This window comes from Lissotriton helveticus, chromosome 2_1 (genome assembly GCF_964261635.1).
Source record: "Lissotriton helveticus chromosome 2_1, aLisHel1.1, whole genome shotgun sequence".
Taxonomy (NCBI): domain Eukaryota; kingdom Metazoa; phylum Chordata; class Amphibia; order Caudata; family Salamandridae; genus Lissotriton; species Lissotriton helveticus.
The window spans coordinates 602,191,902-602,209,296 of NC_136059.1; the positions used below are offsets into that span (position 1 = coordinate 602,191,902).

The 17,395-nt window shown below is 44.2% G+C and overlaps 1 protein-coding gene across 4 annotated transcripts in view; it reads left to right on the top strand.

The window, feature by feature from the left end:
- RAD17 (RAD17 checkpoint clamp loader component) overlaps positions 1-17,395 on the top strand; it is a 564,733-nt gene that overhangs the window by 536,965 nt on the left and 10,373 nt on the right. For all 4 annotated transcript variants that reach the window (XM_078675299.1, XM_078675297.1, XM_078675300.1 and 1 more), the window contains exons 15-16: positions 7,482-7,602; positions 10,122-10,179. In XM_078675299.1, the coding sequence (XP_078531425.1) occupies positions 7,482-7,602; positions 10,122-10,179 (179 nt within the window). The remainder of the gene's footprint in view (positions 1-7,481; positions 7,603-10,121; positions 10,180-17,395) is intronic.

Genomic DNA, 17,395 nt, shown 5'->3' on the forward strand with positions numbered 1-17,395 from the left:
GGTCTTGCGCCCTGTATCATGAGGCTCTGCAACACTGGAAGTGGCTGGAACGCCAATGAATTTCTCTTGTGGTAAACCATCTGGCAGTGTCTTTAAACTCCAAGATGGATGAACTCGGTCACAGACGGCTATCGGATCACAAATGGCAGTTGCACCTAGAGGCGGAGCACGGAGCCTTCTAGCAATGGGGAGAGCCCTTGCTCGCTCTTTTCGCCACCGTGAGAACGCACAGGACTTTTACACATTAAAGTTTTCTTCTCCCTACGGGATTCCCTTCTTCTAGAGTGGAACTCGAACCTCCTGTACACTTTCCCGCCACTTCCTCTCCTGCTTGAGTTCTGAAGAAGGTCAGGAATGACCAGCCCCAAGTCATCCTTGTGGCATCGGATTGGGATAGACGAGTATGTTGCTCGAAACTCCTGGGCAGGAGCATCTGTTGTACCATCAGGCTACCTCTTCAGGAGGGCAGCAGAAAGGCAGGGCGCAGCACTTGGTCCTGCACAATTTGTATCTCCATGCTTGAAGATGGAACAGCTGCAGTTAACCTCCTTCCCCCTGAAGTTGTTAATATCATCTTGGCAGTGAGGTGTCCTACAGCAAAACCGGAGTACGCCACCCCTTGGGTCAAATTTGTGGATTGGTGAAGCACCCAACAAATTGGCACGTAATGGGCAATTTATCTAAAGTTTTGTTATTTGTTCTATCTCTGGCGCATTTAGGACTTTCTTTGGATACTACTGTCGGCTACTTAGTGACTCTTTCGGCTTTTTTGTGTTTGTTGGATCAGCTTTCATTATTTAAATCACCTGAATGATCTGATTTTTAAAAGATTTACAGCATAATTTGTGTTTTGCCTACTTTGTGCCTACTGTGGTGTTCCAGTGGAACTGGAACTTGGTCCTCACTGTTTTGATGTGCACCCCTTTTGAGTTGCACAGTTGCTCATTGAGACTCCTCACATTGAAGATAGTCTTTGTCATCGCCATAACAACAGCTAGGCATCAGAGTGAGCAGCAGGCTCATTCTGTCAACCCACCTTATACAACATTCTTTCTGGATAAGCTGGTGTGAGGAGCCAAGCTTCCTTTTCAACAAAAGTGGCCACTCCATTTCATGTCAGGCAGGCTAGCACCCTTCTAGCATTCTTTGCTCCACATAAGCCCTCTAAGGTGGAAGAGAGGCCCAATTGTTTGGACCCTAATAGGGACCTAAGCTTTTATATTGACCAAGCCAAAGACCATTGAGAGTACAATCAACTCTTTTTCGGGTTCTGCAGCACAAAGAAGGACAAGGCAGTGCAAAATTGCACTCTCTCAATAGATTGTTCTCTGCATTAAGGTATGCTATGCACTGGAGAAGCAGCCTCCAGAAGATTTTCAGGCTTACTCCATTAGGGCCAATGCTGTTACTACTGCCTTAGAACGCCGAGTGCCAGTCCTGGGAATTTGTCAGGCGGCTACATCGGCATTGGTACACACATTCACAAAGTACTGCTGCCTCAAAAGTCGGGTCCGTCAAAAGGGGCATTTTTCTCGATCCATCCTGCAGGAATTTTTGGTATGAGCCAGTTAATAGACCCACCACCTCAAGAAGTACTGCTATAGTATTGGATCCCAGTTACTCAGAAGCCAAACTCCAGCAACTTTTTACAAACTATTTTCAAAGCGAAAATGTTTTTGAAAAATATTGCGCGCCTCACAGAAAACGCACTCTCCAAATTCGAAAATATGCAAGAGACAGTACTATCTCCACATAAAAACACAAACAACACCAATGTCTCTATCAAACAGGCATAATTGACCTTGAAAACACTCTAGCTACCCAAGGAAACGCAAATACTACTGCAATCCTACGAGACGTCACCGGCCACAACTAACCCTTGCAATGAGAACAAGGTACACGTAATCAGCTCAGTCCCAATCAACTCCTTTAGAGAAGTCAGGCCTAACACTAACCAACCCAATGCAAGACCCCATCCAGGATTCTCAGAAAAATATCACGGGGCTACTCATCAACTGCCGATCAGCAGTGAAACACACGTAAGACATTGCTGACCGTATCCTGAGTCAGGAGATCAACGTCGCGATCCTAACGGAAACATGGCTCACAGAATCTTCCTCGCCATGTTTGGATCTACTTGTGCCCCCTAACTATTTCAGGAGGTGGTATTGAAGTGATTCATCACTCGGAGCTCGTGGTTAAGCAATTGCCCGCCGACCCTCTTAACTCATGTGAATACCTCGCACTCTCCATAGTTAACAATGACGAACAGCTTTGCAAGGTTCATACATTCTATCACCCACCAGGCAAGAATGAACCTTTTATCAGCCACTTAATGGAGCTCATCACAGCAAACCGCTCCCCTCACTCCAATGACATATTTCTAGGAGACTTCAATTTAAACTGGAACAATCCTAATGACAGCCAGGTCAACATCATCAAAGACTTCCTAGCAGACCAAAACTTAATGCAAGCCTGCACGCTTCCAACGCATGTGAAAAGCTCCACGCTAGACTGGATCATATCCAAAGATAAAGCTGTGAACTTGACCTCAATCATGCCTTGTGACCGGTCAGATCATCACATAATAACCTTCCAAATTCCCAGAGTACTAAAGAAAAGAACCACTCAACTAATCAAACCCAAACAATGGGTGAGGATCACAAAAAATATGGACAATGAGAAGCTGGTGTTGTTATGCAGGAGAGATCTTCCCCCTCCCAGTAATAATATGACTCCAACTCCAACGAACTCATGGAGCACTACAATGCGAAGATGTCACAGATAATGGACACTATAGCACTGTTAAAACTAAAACGAGCATCGGACAAAGATAGAAACCCTTGGTTCAGCGACACGCTAAATGAAGAAAGACACAAACTGAGACTAGCAGAAAGGAAATAAAGACAGCAACCATCATCCCCACAGCTAAAACTGCTAAGAAAAACCAGAAGCGCCTACAATAAAAATATTCTGAAGTAAACAAAAAAATTTCTTCCGAACGGTATTGGAAAATGCAGAAAACACAAATAGAAAACTATTCGAATTGGTTCAACAGCAATCAAATAAAACGTATAAATCCGCACTCGTAGTAACAAAAAAACGCAAATTAGCTGTGAAGAATATGCAAATTTCTTTACATCCAAGGCCGCGTCTCTGGAATGTGAGCTTAAGTCAGCAGCTTCTACATGGGAGGCATCTCAACCAAATTTTCCTTTAATGCCCAACGATTCAATACCCAAAAACGAAGCTCATTGGTCCAATTTTGACCTATATGACCAGAACAACATCCTGAAAACCTTATCGGCCATTAAGTCAAAGAATCACTTCAACAACTCACTCCCTGCAAAATTTGTGCCGCACATAGACCAGGAGATCACTCCCAGCTGGACATCGATAGTCAATGGTTCCCTGTCTCAAGGATCTTTCCCAGACTGTCTAAAAATGGGACAAGTCATTCCCATCATAAAAAGAACAACGGAGAATCCCGCTGAACCTAGCAACTTTCGGCCAGTATCCAAGATTCCCCTGTTGCTAAAGGGATTGAAAAATGTGTTCAGCAACAACTAAGTTAGTACATATGTAAACTACTAGACGATTGCCAATCAGGATTTAGACCTAACCATTGTACAGAAACAGCAATTCTGCACATAGTAGATGACGCATTACTCTATCTAGACCAAAATAAAGCATGTCTGTTGATCTTGCTGGATTTATCATCCACGTTCGACACAGTTAACCACAAGATGTTGCTTGAATGTCTGGAAAACAGGATGGGTTTGTCCGGGAACGTTCTTGAAAGGTTCAAGTCCTACTTGAGGAATAGATCACAAAGATTTCTGGTGAATAAGAACCTGACAACTTCATCCCCTATTCAGATAGGGGCTCCTCAAGGATCAACCCTCTCCCCATCACTATTAAACTTATATGTGGAACCACTAACGGAAATACTCCACCGTGCCACATCCTTTTCCACATGTACGCCGATGACACGCAGATCTACATTAAGATCTCCACCTTAGAGGAGATCAGAACAATGAACAAGGCTCTACGGGAGACGATGCAATGGCTAACAAGCAACCAGCTTAAACTAAACGCAAAAAAACAGAATTCCTCCTAATTTCCCCCACTAAAAGCCTGCCCACTATAAAAGAATGGACCAATTTGGTCACTGTAATCAATTGCACCCCGATCATCGTAGATTCAACCAAATCTCTAGGAATAACGTTAGACCAAAGCCTGAACTTGCAGTCACACATTAACACGCTGGCTAAAAATGCAAGATTTCACCTGAGCTACATTAAGAAATTAAAACCTTTCATCGAAACGGGGGACCTGAAAAATGGCAGTTCAAGCATTAGTAGTCTGGAGGATCGAATATGGATGCACAACACTTTCTGGGCTCCCCAAAGTTACAACAGCACCTCTAAAAGCTTGCCGCAATGCAGCAAAAAGGCTCATAACAGGGTAAAAAAAAAATTCGACCACATCTTTCCTCACCTGAACACACTGAACTGGCTACCTTATGAAGCCAGAATTCAGCTCAAACTGGCGTGCATAACACACAAAGCTCTACACTTCAAGTCACCAAGATACCTAGCGCAGAAATTGGTGATCTCTGGAGGAAACAGACAATAAAGGAGCGCCAGAGATCTAGTGTGGAAACCACAGATTTTCCGCCAAAATGAAACAAAACGTACAACAGAGCGTTCTCAGGTGCCACACCGAAAATATGGAACTTGTTTCCACCAGACATCAGAAGGCTTCCCAACCACGCAAGATTCAAGAAAGAAACTAAGATCTTCTTAATGAGTAAATTCCTACGGTAAACATTACATGGTCACCAGTGCTTTTTACCAAGAGCTAATTGTCTACAGGGTTTTGCTTCCCTCGAGGACATGGTTACTCTAGTCTTTCAGCCTGCGAACATACTATAGCAGCTATCAATGATGTAGCTGGGACAACTGTGAACTGGTCTAGAATATTTTAACTGTCATACAGAACTTTGTACTGGAAAAGTTACCACGCCCTAAACTGTGAAGCACTCTGATACCCTACAGGGTCTAGTTCGCGCTATACAAAATACTGAATCTATACTACTATAATAAAGTAAGAACTTTCAGGCTTTGAGGCGGGTAAACTCGGGAACCACGGCACCAATCTATACACCCGATACACCGTTGAAATTGTCAGGGTTTGTAGATGGTTATAGGCTATATAAATATAAAAAATAAACGTTATTTACAAAATTTATATAAAAAAAAAGTATTCCCTCCAAAGTAGCGCCGGCCGCGACGTGCGTGCTCACGTCAGGAGCACGGGGAGGAGCAGCGTCCGAAGAGCGGCGGACATGGCGCGGGGGAGGAGCGGTGACGTGAGGAGCAGCGGACACGCCAGCGGCGGTGTGAGCAGCGGAGAGGCGGACATGGCGTGGGGGAGGAGCGGCGGCGGACAGGCGGTGAGTAGCAGAGCGGCGAGGAGCGGTGAACTGAGGAGCGGCGGCTGAGGTAAGGCTCCGGGGACAATGTCGGGACAGGCGGGTGTCGGGCCAGGCGGGGGACGGGGAGTTACAACAGAACAGATCGGCTGAGGAAAGGCAATGTCGGGGCAGGCGGGGGTCGGGGCAGGCGGGGGACGGGGACTAACAAGGTGACGGGTGGAACATTTTGCACGTACTACTGTCCACGGGGATTTACAACAGAACAGATCGGCTGAGGAAAGGCAATGTCGGGGCAGGCGGGGGTCGGGGCAGGAGGGGGACGGGGACTAACAAGGTGACGGGTGGAACATTTTGTCCGACCTCCATTGACTCAGGACAGGCGGGGGTCGGGCCAGGAGGGAAAACAGATCGGCTGAGGAAAGGCAATGTCGGGGCAGGCGGGGGTCGGGGCAGGCGGGGGACGGGGCGGGCGGGGGCACGGGCTGCTGGGCAATGTCGGGGGAAGCAGGGGTAGGGGAAGCCTGAATGCTCCCGGACAAGGTCGGGACGGGCTGCTAGTGAATAAATAAAATCTATTTCCAAGGTAAGGTCCTTCTAGCAGATACTCTGTCTAACTGCAGGTTCCTCATGAACCCTCCCATCTCCCCTTTCTATGAACTAGACTCTTTCTCCATCTAAAAAGGTCCTAATTATAGAAATCTGCACACTGGTTATGCTAATCTGCTAAGGGGCTCTGCGTCTGAAAGCACAGACAGCCTAGAAAGCAACTGTTGTAAGCGCACATGTGTGGCGTTTATATGCAGATCCGTTTATTGCTTTGGACCGTAACTACATTGGCACGGAGCCACACAACGTCACAAGCTAGCTCGTTGTACAGCTGCGTTTTCCGGATCCAATCTGATGCCATGGGAATAATCACAGAGTGAGGAATCTGCTGGTAAAGTATCCACCAGAAAGATCATTACTGAAGGTAAGTAATTTGTCTATCTTTCCTAAAGGGGTTAACTTGAAACTTCTAATGTATTTTCCATTATTAACTCCCAACTTTGGAGCCACAGTTTAGAGTTGAAACCCAGAAAGATATTTATTAAATAACCCAATCATTTACTCGGCAAAACAATTTATTTTTCTCTAATTGAAGTTAAGCAAACACAGCTTCATAGTAGTTTACATCAGTGATTGACATGTAATTTGCACTCTTTAAGTGCCAAGGCTTTCCCCTGACCATCCACCCTCCTGGCATTACTCCCTTCCTAATCCCCCTTACGGGAATGGCCCCAAAACGTAACAAGGAACCATCAACCTGACCATCCAACCTCCTGTCATTACTCCCTTCCTAATCCCCCTTACGGGAATGGCCCCAAAACGTAACAAGGAACCATCAACATTTAACCTTCAAAAATCACCCATTCTGGCAATGTGCACAGCTGCAGTATTTGTGGCTCAGCTCAGGAGGTACCCACTGAAACCTACCTAAGTACTCTGGGAGTCATGGTGGTGTGCACTGCGTGAAACCTACTATGTTTCCATGCCCAGAATGCCTTGCCATCGTCAAAGATTGACTCAACTCCGATGTTTTATTCACATTTCTGTAAAGATGGCCTTTTTGGAGAGCTGATGAGAAATCATTCATAGTGTGGGCTGCATGTTTCAGCTTTAAAATTAAACAAGCCCATTGAGCATGACCTGCGGGAACGGGCTTCTCTTGAAAATCAGTTTTGGAGCATTGATATCTGAAGTGTTATGCGCCCTAATTTTTTATTTTTAGATCAAAATAAGCCGTACAACTTTTGCTTAACAACCAAGATATTTTTCTCCATGTCCCACAAAAGATTTTCACATATTTATGACCAAAAGTAGTCTGAAAGATACAGATTTCTACTACTACATGTTGTGTTTGTGCAGAAAAGGATTACTTTGTGTTAACGTTTGCCCAGTTGTGTTTTACGTGGTATTGATAACTATGTAATGAAATCGCTTGATGTTTCACTGCACTAATCAAAAAGGAAAGCAGTGCTAAAATGTATTTTTTCTTGTTTAGTATCGAGAGAATTGTCTTGCTGCAAAGTCTCTTTTCTCAAGTTTCTGTATGTCACCTTCGTGCCTTCAAACCCAGCTATTGCCATATCTCGCCATGCTAACCAACCCAATGAGAAATCAAGGTATAGTGCACTTTATGTTCTATTTTGATTATGGTAAATGATAACTGATCCAGGGATTCAAACTATGATAATGCCAGCGGTAAGGTACTAACCATTGTTTTGTGTTGCAGCTAAGAATCAGGTTTGCATGAGTAATATTTCAGTTTGCTACATCATGTTGTGTGTTGCTTTGGTTCCTTATTCAGGGCATTGTTTGCACTTAAAATACTTCTACATGAATATGAATGCTTTTTATGATTCTTAACTATTTTTTGTTAAGGACCCTTAACTAATTAGTAGAGGCAGTCCAAACCTTGGCAAAACCAGTTTCATATTTAAACTGAAAAAGAGTTCAAACCTACAGGAACGACTGTGAAAAATATTATAAATGTTTCATAGACCAGTGCTACAAAATTTAAACTTAAATCAGATTACAGTCACTACATTCATTTAAAACATTCATTAGTAGAAAACAATCTAATTGAACTATGTAAGCTCCAATTTGTGTGTACTGATGTCAAGATCTTAATCTTCCTTATACATCCCCCTTCAGACATCTCTCAGCCCTAGTTCTGTGTTGTGGCGCTAGGTTATCTATACCCTTGCATAACTTACCTCCTCTCCTCTTGCATGTTTGTAACCTAAATGCGCCTAGAAGCTTGCTGCGTTCAATTGTAAAGATTGTAGTCCCTGATTGGTTTGGTGGCTGCCTTTAGAGAATGACTGTACCCACCTGTGCTCAGTGCAGCCTGTCACTAAGGAGTGCTGTATTACAATTAAAGACTGCCTCGATCAGTGCTTGTAGTCTGGTCTACCACAACAGTTCTGCTTTTTTGGTCCATATTTCCTTTTTGCCTGGAAATTCAGGCAAAGATCACAATTCTATGGGTAATTTACAAAATAAGCACAAATCTTCAGGAAAATAAGCAAAATGTTTAATATATATGCAGACAACTAAGAAATCTGTGTTTTCTGCAGAATAATCCCTGCCTCATATTTGAACTGTTCCTAGTAACAATTGAGCGAGACATAAAATGTGCAACCCAATGCTGTTAACCAAAATTGCTTATAGACTCTTACTGACTGAAGATATTGTGGTGGGAAAGTTAGATGAGGTGCGTTTTAGTTTCTCCAGGGAGATCAAGAGATTGTACTCAAGAATGTCAGTTCAAGTGAAATTTTGTAGTCTGTGTCTTTCAGCTATAATGTTGCGTACAGACTTTCATTAGCAGAGTGAGGTGGAGCCCCTGGTTATTGTTTAGTGACTGTTGCTGATAACATCTGGAATGCATCCAGCCCCACCCGCTGACGTAAAGAGAAGTGGATGCTCTCGGACATGTTTATAGGACCTCAGGATTTAATTGAATCTTCCAGTTTGACTGCTGCTCTGTGTACGGCTTGGACGCTGTAAAATTGGTATTTTGATTGAGGGTGGGGAGTGTTGCTATTACCAATTTGTGAATTTGTGGAGGCTCTCATTATTTACAGAAGTGCCTTATCTTATCAGGGGCTGAGTGAATATCGGCCTGTCAATCCCACCCAGCTTTGAAGTGGGAGGCTGGAGGTCTTGTGATGCACTGACCACTAAGTGATGTAGCGCACCCTTAGATTGTGCAGCAAACATTTATGCACCCATAGTTACCTGCGAAGTAGTGAGAACTCAGTAAGGTCATGTGTGGTTTTCTGCACCTACCACTTCTGTAGTCCCATGTTGGGAACTAATCTTGGTGTTGCCCTTCCTTATGGGCTCATCATTTGAAATGATTTGCTGTTTCTGATATTTAACGATGAAGACTGCCTTTCCTCCAGCAGTTACATCAGTAAAGTGTAAGAGGGAATTTGCAGGTAAATTTCCCCACCCCACATAATGCTTTCGTCTTACATGGTTTTGAGTGCCATACAATCCTTTCTTGTGGCTTAAGAAAAGTATGTGATTCCACAGATTACAGTACCATCCTTCTCTCTGCTCCCTTCCACGGTGGAGAATATTTCCATAGATTACACCATAAGGGGCCCAATGTTTTCCAGGTAGAGAACTCCAGGCATTAGAGAATCCAATGTGCTGGTGCAAAAATACTCAGAGTAAGGCATCAAAGCTCATCACAGCAGTTTAAGAGGTTCATTCAGCTATGTTGAGAGGGGTACCAGTGGCAGACATCTTCTTTGCTGTAACTTGGTCCTCTCTGTAAGCACTCAAATCAGTATTTAATGTCTCAGTTGTAATCTTAGAAGTAGATTCAGTTGTGTCATGTGGCCTTGCAAACAATTGTGGTGTATTAATTAACATTCAGTGAGCATTAGGCACTGTTCGTTTCGTGATGCTGCTGTGGTAGCTGTGAAAGATAAGGAAACTTTAAAATGGAGTATCCACTAGAAGAGTACGTTACCTTTGGTAACATTCTTTCTGATGGAAATATAATCGTTCCTCAAACGTTTCGTCGGAAAGAAGTAAGCAATTGCATCCTTTAACGAGCAAGTCCAGAAAAAAGTGTGAAGTTAATTATTAGTGAAACGTAAATCATATGCCTTTTTCTTCACAGCTCAAATTGCCTTTATCCAGGATGTTGGGAGACTACCCTTGAAAAGATACTTTGGAAGGTAAAACGTAACAAATTACAGTTTTGATTAAAAAATGGCCATATTTGTTCTTGCTTTTTTTATGTACCTTCAGCATGCTACTTGAAGGTCTGAAGGAACTTATGTGCACATGGACACATACAAACAAAAGTATAATTTCATATCATCGATAACGCCACATTTTAAGTGATAACCAGAGGTTCGTGTGTTTACGTTGAATACAATGTTTTAGTCTCATTTGAAAGGCTATTCAACATCAGGTTTTTGGGGGTGGGGGTGGGGGAGCTGGCTTTGTGGTAGCGTGAATGATCGCTCTCAAAACGGCTCTGCATACCTCTTCGGATCCTTGGAGGTGGTCATGTTGCAGTAATCGAATCTGCATGGACAACAACAATGCTTGACTTGGCTGACAACCAGGCACCAAGTGTGTGGTGGACAATCCCAGAAGGCCACAAGCTTACCTCAGGCTAGTGTTTGACTTGTGATTGCACCTTGGAATTAGAGGCAGGAGTGTGATTGAAGGCACTCCTTGAGAGGTGCGATCAGTAGACTCCAGCAATTCACAGACATCAGGGCATCCGGGCATGGGACTAGCCATTGTGAAATTGCACATATAAAGAGACGGAAAAATACTTCTTTTCAGTCCAAGCAACAGAGAAAGAAACTGGCTGGTGTGAGTGAACACGTCTCTATTGACAATCAGGCAGATAGGCATGATGGTGGCAATTGACTTCTTTAAGAAGCTGGATAAATGACTCTTGTTGCAGTTGAACCCTAATTGTAAAGTGTGGTACAGATGTTGACAGGGCGAGGGTCACGTTCGTGATGCTAATGATTCTGAAGCGGGACAAAGAATCTGAAGGCAGGTAGATTCTTCTATTCATGGACCTAGGCACAGCTGTACAAGCCCAGAGAAAGCAGCATAATGCAGTGAGATATGTAACTTTGCCCAGAGTGTTTCCTTATTGGGACGGTATCTGTACTGACTCAAAGTGGAAAGAGATAGTAAAATCTAAAACTTATGTAATTTTTCCTGAAGGATCAATATTGTTTTTGAAGTACTCTAAAGCTGCTGCAAAAACAAATCTGTGAGGATTTAGCCCATTTTTTAAATTGCTGGTTGTTATCACTATAATTGTCTCCAAATTATCCATGTAGTGCTGCCAGCCTTATCCTTTACCCTGGCTCCTGTGCCATTTCCTTATTCCAATTCTGCCTCGCCATTCTATTTCCTGCTTTCTATGTGGCACATAAAGCTGGTGATTAATATTTTTCTGGGTGCAATATTGTAAGAAACGTAATGGTCCATTTTATTTTCTTTCACTCTAATGCGGACGGCAGTGTTTGACAGCCGGATTTAATGATGTTGTTTCTTGGGGTTCTACATTTATCATGGGATCTGTGTACATATTTACATGGTTCTGACTGCTAATAGTAATCATTTACAACTAACAGCATGCTTTCTTTATTTTCCTGAACTTTGGATTGCTTGTTTGTCTTCCAGGTTTACTTCCGGAATGTGCTCCCTTTTATGTTGAAGCCTACCAAACAGCGCAGCTGTCTGGTTGCTAAAGACTTCTTGGGGAATTTCTGAAAGCTGACCTAGGAATGCATTCCATCCATTGCTCACCATTGGCCTTGTGGCTTGTATCTCACATTTGCTTGCTTTCCGTTTGCTGGCTTTATTTGTTTTAGGCTGTCTAACGTGTCTCTCGAGTTTGTCCAGTGGAGTATAGCCTGTTTATTGTATTCCTCTACAAGTGCTCGCTTTATGTAAACAGGTCTCTTTACATTTTATCTTGACGCATTTGCAGTGCAATCAAAAACAGTGTTCAAATGTCATGCTCTGTCTTCCAAGGGAGCTTTTCTTTCTCTGACTACAAAGTGAGAGCATTTACCTGACAATCTGGGGGTGTGAAAGGAAAGGTTTTCTTTCAAGCACACAACAAAATTTAAACATCGTTAAATGTACTGTGCAAATATCCCAGCATTTCTCGGAATTAGGATAGCACAGATAAAGCACAATGTTTTGTATTTCTGAAGTATGGTGGCAACAAATACTTCAGTATGAGCAAAACAAGTCTGTACATTAGTGATGCCATTTCCACACATCATCGTTTGTGTCCTGTATAGCTTTATTAATAAAACTGTATATCTGTGCAAATGTAATGGTAATTTCAATTGAAAATATGTCGCTTGTAATGGCAGTGCACTACCACACCATGCATACCCCACTCTAATCCCCTACACTCTACGATATTCCATGCCACTCTATGCCATTTGATGGCACTCTACCCTACGCTACAAATCTCTACACCACTCTACTCTACTCTGCTCAGCTCAACTCCACTCCACTCCACTCTGCTCAACTCCACTCTACTCCACACTGTGCCACTATAAGTCTCTCCGCTCTATGCCATTCATTTCCACCCTATGCCAATCCATCTACGACACTTCCCTCTAGGCCACTCTACACCACTCCACTCTGCAACACTTAGTCTAGCCATTCTAGGTCACTCCACTCTACGGAACTCCACTCTACTATACTCCACAACACTCTTCGCCACTCGACTCAATAACACTCTATGCCACTCCACTCTGCTCCATTGTACTCCACTCTATGCTATGCCACTCCACTCTATGGCACTCTACACCACTCCGCGAATCTCTGTGCTGCTTAATTCTAGGCCACTCTACTTCACTCCGTGACACACTGCGCTACTCCACTCTACTTCACTTTACCCCAATCTATGTCACTTCACAAAACCTTACTCCACTATATGACACTTTACCCCACTCTATGCCCCTCCCATCCACTCGGACACTATTAAACTTTGCAGCACTCTATGTCCTCCATTCTACTACATTTTACTCCCCTCTACGCCTGTCCACTCCATGCCACTCTACTCTATGACACTCCACAACACTCTACTCCTCCACACTTTACTCCAATCTACCACACTTCCCTTTAAACCATCCCACTCTACACCATTCCACTCTGACACTCCATTCCACAGCACTCCAATCCTCTCTGCAACACTCTACGATACTCCACTGTACAACACTATACACCACGCTGCTCTGCGCTACTCTGCTCACAGCTGCTTCACTCTGCACCACTCCAATCTATGCCACAACATTCTACTCTGCTTCACTCTAATTTGCTTCACTGTGCTCTAATTCACTCTGCTTCACTGTGCTCTAATTCACTCTGCAACCCTTTACTCTACTTTGCGATCCTTTACGCTGCTCTGCGACTCTTTACTCTGCGACCCTTTACTCTACTCTGCGACCCTTTCCTCTACGACCATTTGCTCTGTGACTCTTCACTCTGCGACCCTTTACTCTGCTCTACAACCCTTTAGTCTGCTCTGCAACCCTTTACTCCGCTCTGCAACCCCAGTTTCTGTTAAGAATGTTAGTTTTGGCTGCTCTTCTTGTTGCTCCTATTAAGCATGGATTACCTCTACTTAACTACAGCTGTCCAAATTTCAGAACTATTAATATTAGCTGTATGGCTGTAATAGACCATCCCTTGTGCCAGATCAAACAATAGCAAAAAGAGCAATTGATGGATGGAATGCTGAACAATGTCAGACAACCACACCCACCATTACAAAGATCTAGGCCTAACTCCATTGCTCTTTGCCCCGCACGCCATGTCAGTTTGGACCCAGCCATATGCAAATCAGTCTTGACCCTACTCCCCATGGGAACAGTCCAGCCCAAGCTAACAGGCCAGTTCCTCTCTGGGCCAGGAAACAAACATCCTAGGACTGGTTTCTGGGTATCGCCCCCTCATCAGCCAGGATAGCCGGAATCAAGAGGCATGGCTAGCACAGGACTCGCGTCTGGGCATCCTGGGACCGGTTTCAGGCTATCACCCCTCATCAACCAGACTAGCTTGAATCCAGTGGCATGGCGAGCACAGGACCCACATCTAGGCATCCCCGTCCCACTTGGGGTGACATTCCGTCCATCATCTTTTTGTGTTGCTATAGTCGCCCTAAGTTGGAAGGGTATGCCCAGGTATAGGTCCCGGGCTCGCTATGCCACTGGAGTCAAGCTATCCTAGTTGATGAGGGAATGATATTTTGAAACTGGTCCCAGGTGGCTCGTTTTCCATTGCAGGGAGGACCTGGCCTAGCATTTGGGGCTGGACTGTTCTCATGGTGAGCAAAAAAATGATAGATTTAACCCAGATCTGTGACTGAGTGTCAATGTTCAGCATTCCGTCCATCATCTTTTTGTGTCCATACAATAGAGCAAAATGCTATGACTCTTTAGTTTCTTCTATCACAAGTGTTGGAACTGATGTATTTTCCCTGATTGCCTCTTAATGCAATTTTAGGTTCTCTAGACCTTTTTTCAGTTCTGGTAGCAGTTTCGAGGGTTTCCTTCATGGTCTTTGGAAGCTCTTTATGCCTTCATGCATGCCATGACTATCTAGTTACCAATGGTACACTGCTTACACTAAATTACAGTGGCCATTCAGGCCCCCATTACATTCATTATGTGATGTCTAATGTGTAGCTACTGGCTCAGACTGATGGAAAATTTACACGTGTCCTATAAGCTCACCCTAAGAAGACATAGGGCAACAGAGATTTGGGTAAATCAACCGAGAGGAATTTTACCAGCACGAGGAAGACTGAAGGATATTACCATGTTTTGGGAAAAGAATATTGGAAATCTGACAAATGTCTTGTTCAGTATGTTGTCCCGGCCAGCCAACCAAGGCAGTGATAGAAACATTATGGTGTTTTGAAAATATATAATTTTTGTCAATACATAATTTGTTAAAGATTAGGTATCAGTCGTAAAGTTTCTCTCAGAAGCCAGGGGTTGCCGAATTTCAAGACTGCATAGATTTGATTCCACCTAATGCATCTTTCATCCACCACCAGACACTCCTTTCCCCTTCATGTATCAGTTCAAAGTTGTTTTTCATCTACTTACTTTCTTTGTCACTGTTTTTCTGATGGCCTCTTCCTGCAATTTCCCCTTTTGTGTTTTTCTTTATTTTGCTCAAAGTCTGATAAAGAAAAATAAGTGCTGGTCTCCAAAAATGCATGCCGGTGGGCCCACCTGCAACCACTAGCTCAAAGTAGACACTGGTTGTGGTAGGTTTTCGTACAGCCTGCGGTGAAACCTAAGTAAAAAAATAAGTAGCCTAAACCAGCATTTTGCTTTTCAGTAGTTTCCAAATTTACTAAATGCACTGCATCCAATGTATCCCCTGTGGGAGTCCCAAACCCATAGAACACACAAATATGTCTGAAACTCTCAGGTGACACTAATGAACCAGGTTAGAAGGCAAGTCTTGGCAGGGATGTGTTTGTGCACAAGGTGATTTGGAAGGAATTAAAATGTTTTGCAAAAAAAACTGGAGTTACAAAATCAATAAGCGTATCCCTCTATCTCAGAAAGCTAAGGTGCGCTTCTTGAAATGATGCCACCTCTGTACAAGATGAGAAGAAGGAAAATGAATCCTTTTTATATTTATATATATATATATAACCCTCACCCACTTTAGTAGTGGCATGCTTCATCATCGGGTTCACCCAGACCCCTAAAAGCCAGGGTGGGCTTAATCGTATTCCATGGAAGTCTTTATATATTATGGTGTCAGGCGAAGCTACATGTAAATAAAAATACCTAATCTAGCCATTTTAGGTCTCCCCTTATTAGTGGGCTGGATGGGCAATGATTCAAAAGAATTAATATATGAGGTCATGCAGGATATAATGGTCCTATGACCCTCCTGATGCCAACATGTTTCTGCCCTACTCTAATGGCCACTGAAGGTCTTGGGCATTCATCAGGGTGGGGTTGCTTTACTAATACTCCTCCCAGTGATATCCTGCGAATACCTTTTCACTGTGGCATGCCGGCCGGGCAGTGGCAATCATTACGCCATCATAATGAGCCCCAAACTGTTACTTAACTGAATTGAGTACCAATAGCCCACACGGATATTGGTTCAGTCAACATACGAAAAGACAGAAAGCATCGCCTGGTCACCTCCTGAATAAGTTGAGTTGCTCAGTGCCGGAAGGACAAAAAACTGGGCAGGAAGATGGGGGAAGTCCCCAGAAAAAAGAGGTATACTGCCTTTTGTACGGGGCGCACTGGAACCCAGACCAACAACGAGACTGTGGAGTCGGGAAAAGACTCGGCTCCCTCGAGGCCAACACTGGCGGACAGTATGCAGGCTATCACAGCCTCCAGAGAGGTGTTGCAGGCAAAAATTGACGCAATAATGGCAGATCTAAATCTGCTGAAAGATGACCACCGCAAACTTAAGGAGCGCATCATGACCACCGAGAAAGCGCTCAATGACCTCCCAGAGGCTGTGACTATGCTACAAAAATCACTCAATGCGGTGAAGGCCAGGATCAAGGTCCTAGAAGTACTGGCTGAAGATAGTGCGGGGAGATCCCGCAGAAATAATTTACGGATAATAGGAGTCCCGGAGAGGGCAGAGGGCACGGACATGGTGCGCTTCATGAAGGATTGGTTCAGAGCTGAAGTAGCCCCTTCTACGCACCGGAAAGAGCCCTTAGAGTCCCAGCTAGACTGCCTAGGTCCGGGGCCGCTCCTGGTCCAATAGTGGTGCGGCTCCTGCATTTCAGGGATAGAGACCATATTCTTCATCAAGCCCCCCAAAAGCATAATTTATGCCATGTTTGATTTAGTAACATTACATATTTTTATTACGTACGTTTTCTTGTTCAAGGGGCCCTTTCTTTGTTGATTACAATCAGTACCGAGCCCCTTGGTTAGTGGGTCACTCCCTCTCTCTTTTTTGGTAGATCCCTCTCCCTTCCCCAACCGGAGCACACAGTGGTGACGGATGCGTCCCTCTGGGGATGGGGCGGACACTTGGGAGAGGCGGAGATCAGAGGCCTCTGGTCTCCGGTGGAGTCCCGGCTCCATATCAATCTTTTGGAGCTTCAGGCGATCCGACTTGCACTGAAGGCATTCCTTCCCTCTATCCGGGGAAGTGTAGTGCGCGTGTTCATGGACAACACCACCGCCATGTGGTATTGCAACAAGCAGGGCGGGGTGGGGTCGTGGACCCTATGTCAGGAGGCTCTGTGCCTCTTGACATGGCTGGAACATCAAGGTATTACCTTGGTGATTCAACACCTGGCAGGTTCTCTGAATGCCAGGGCAGACAGACTCAGCCGCCGGTGCTTGATGGATCACAAATGGCGTCTAAACTCTGACGTGG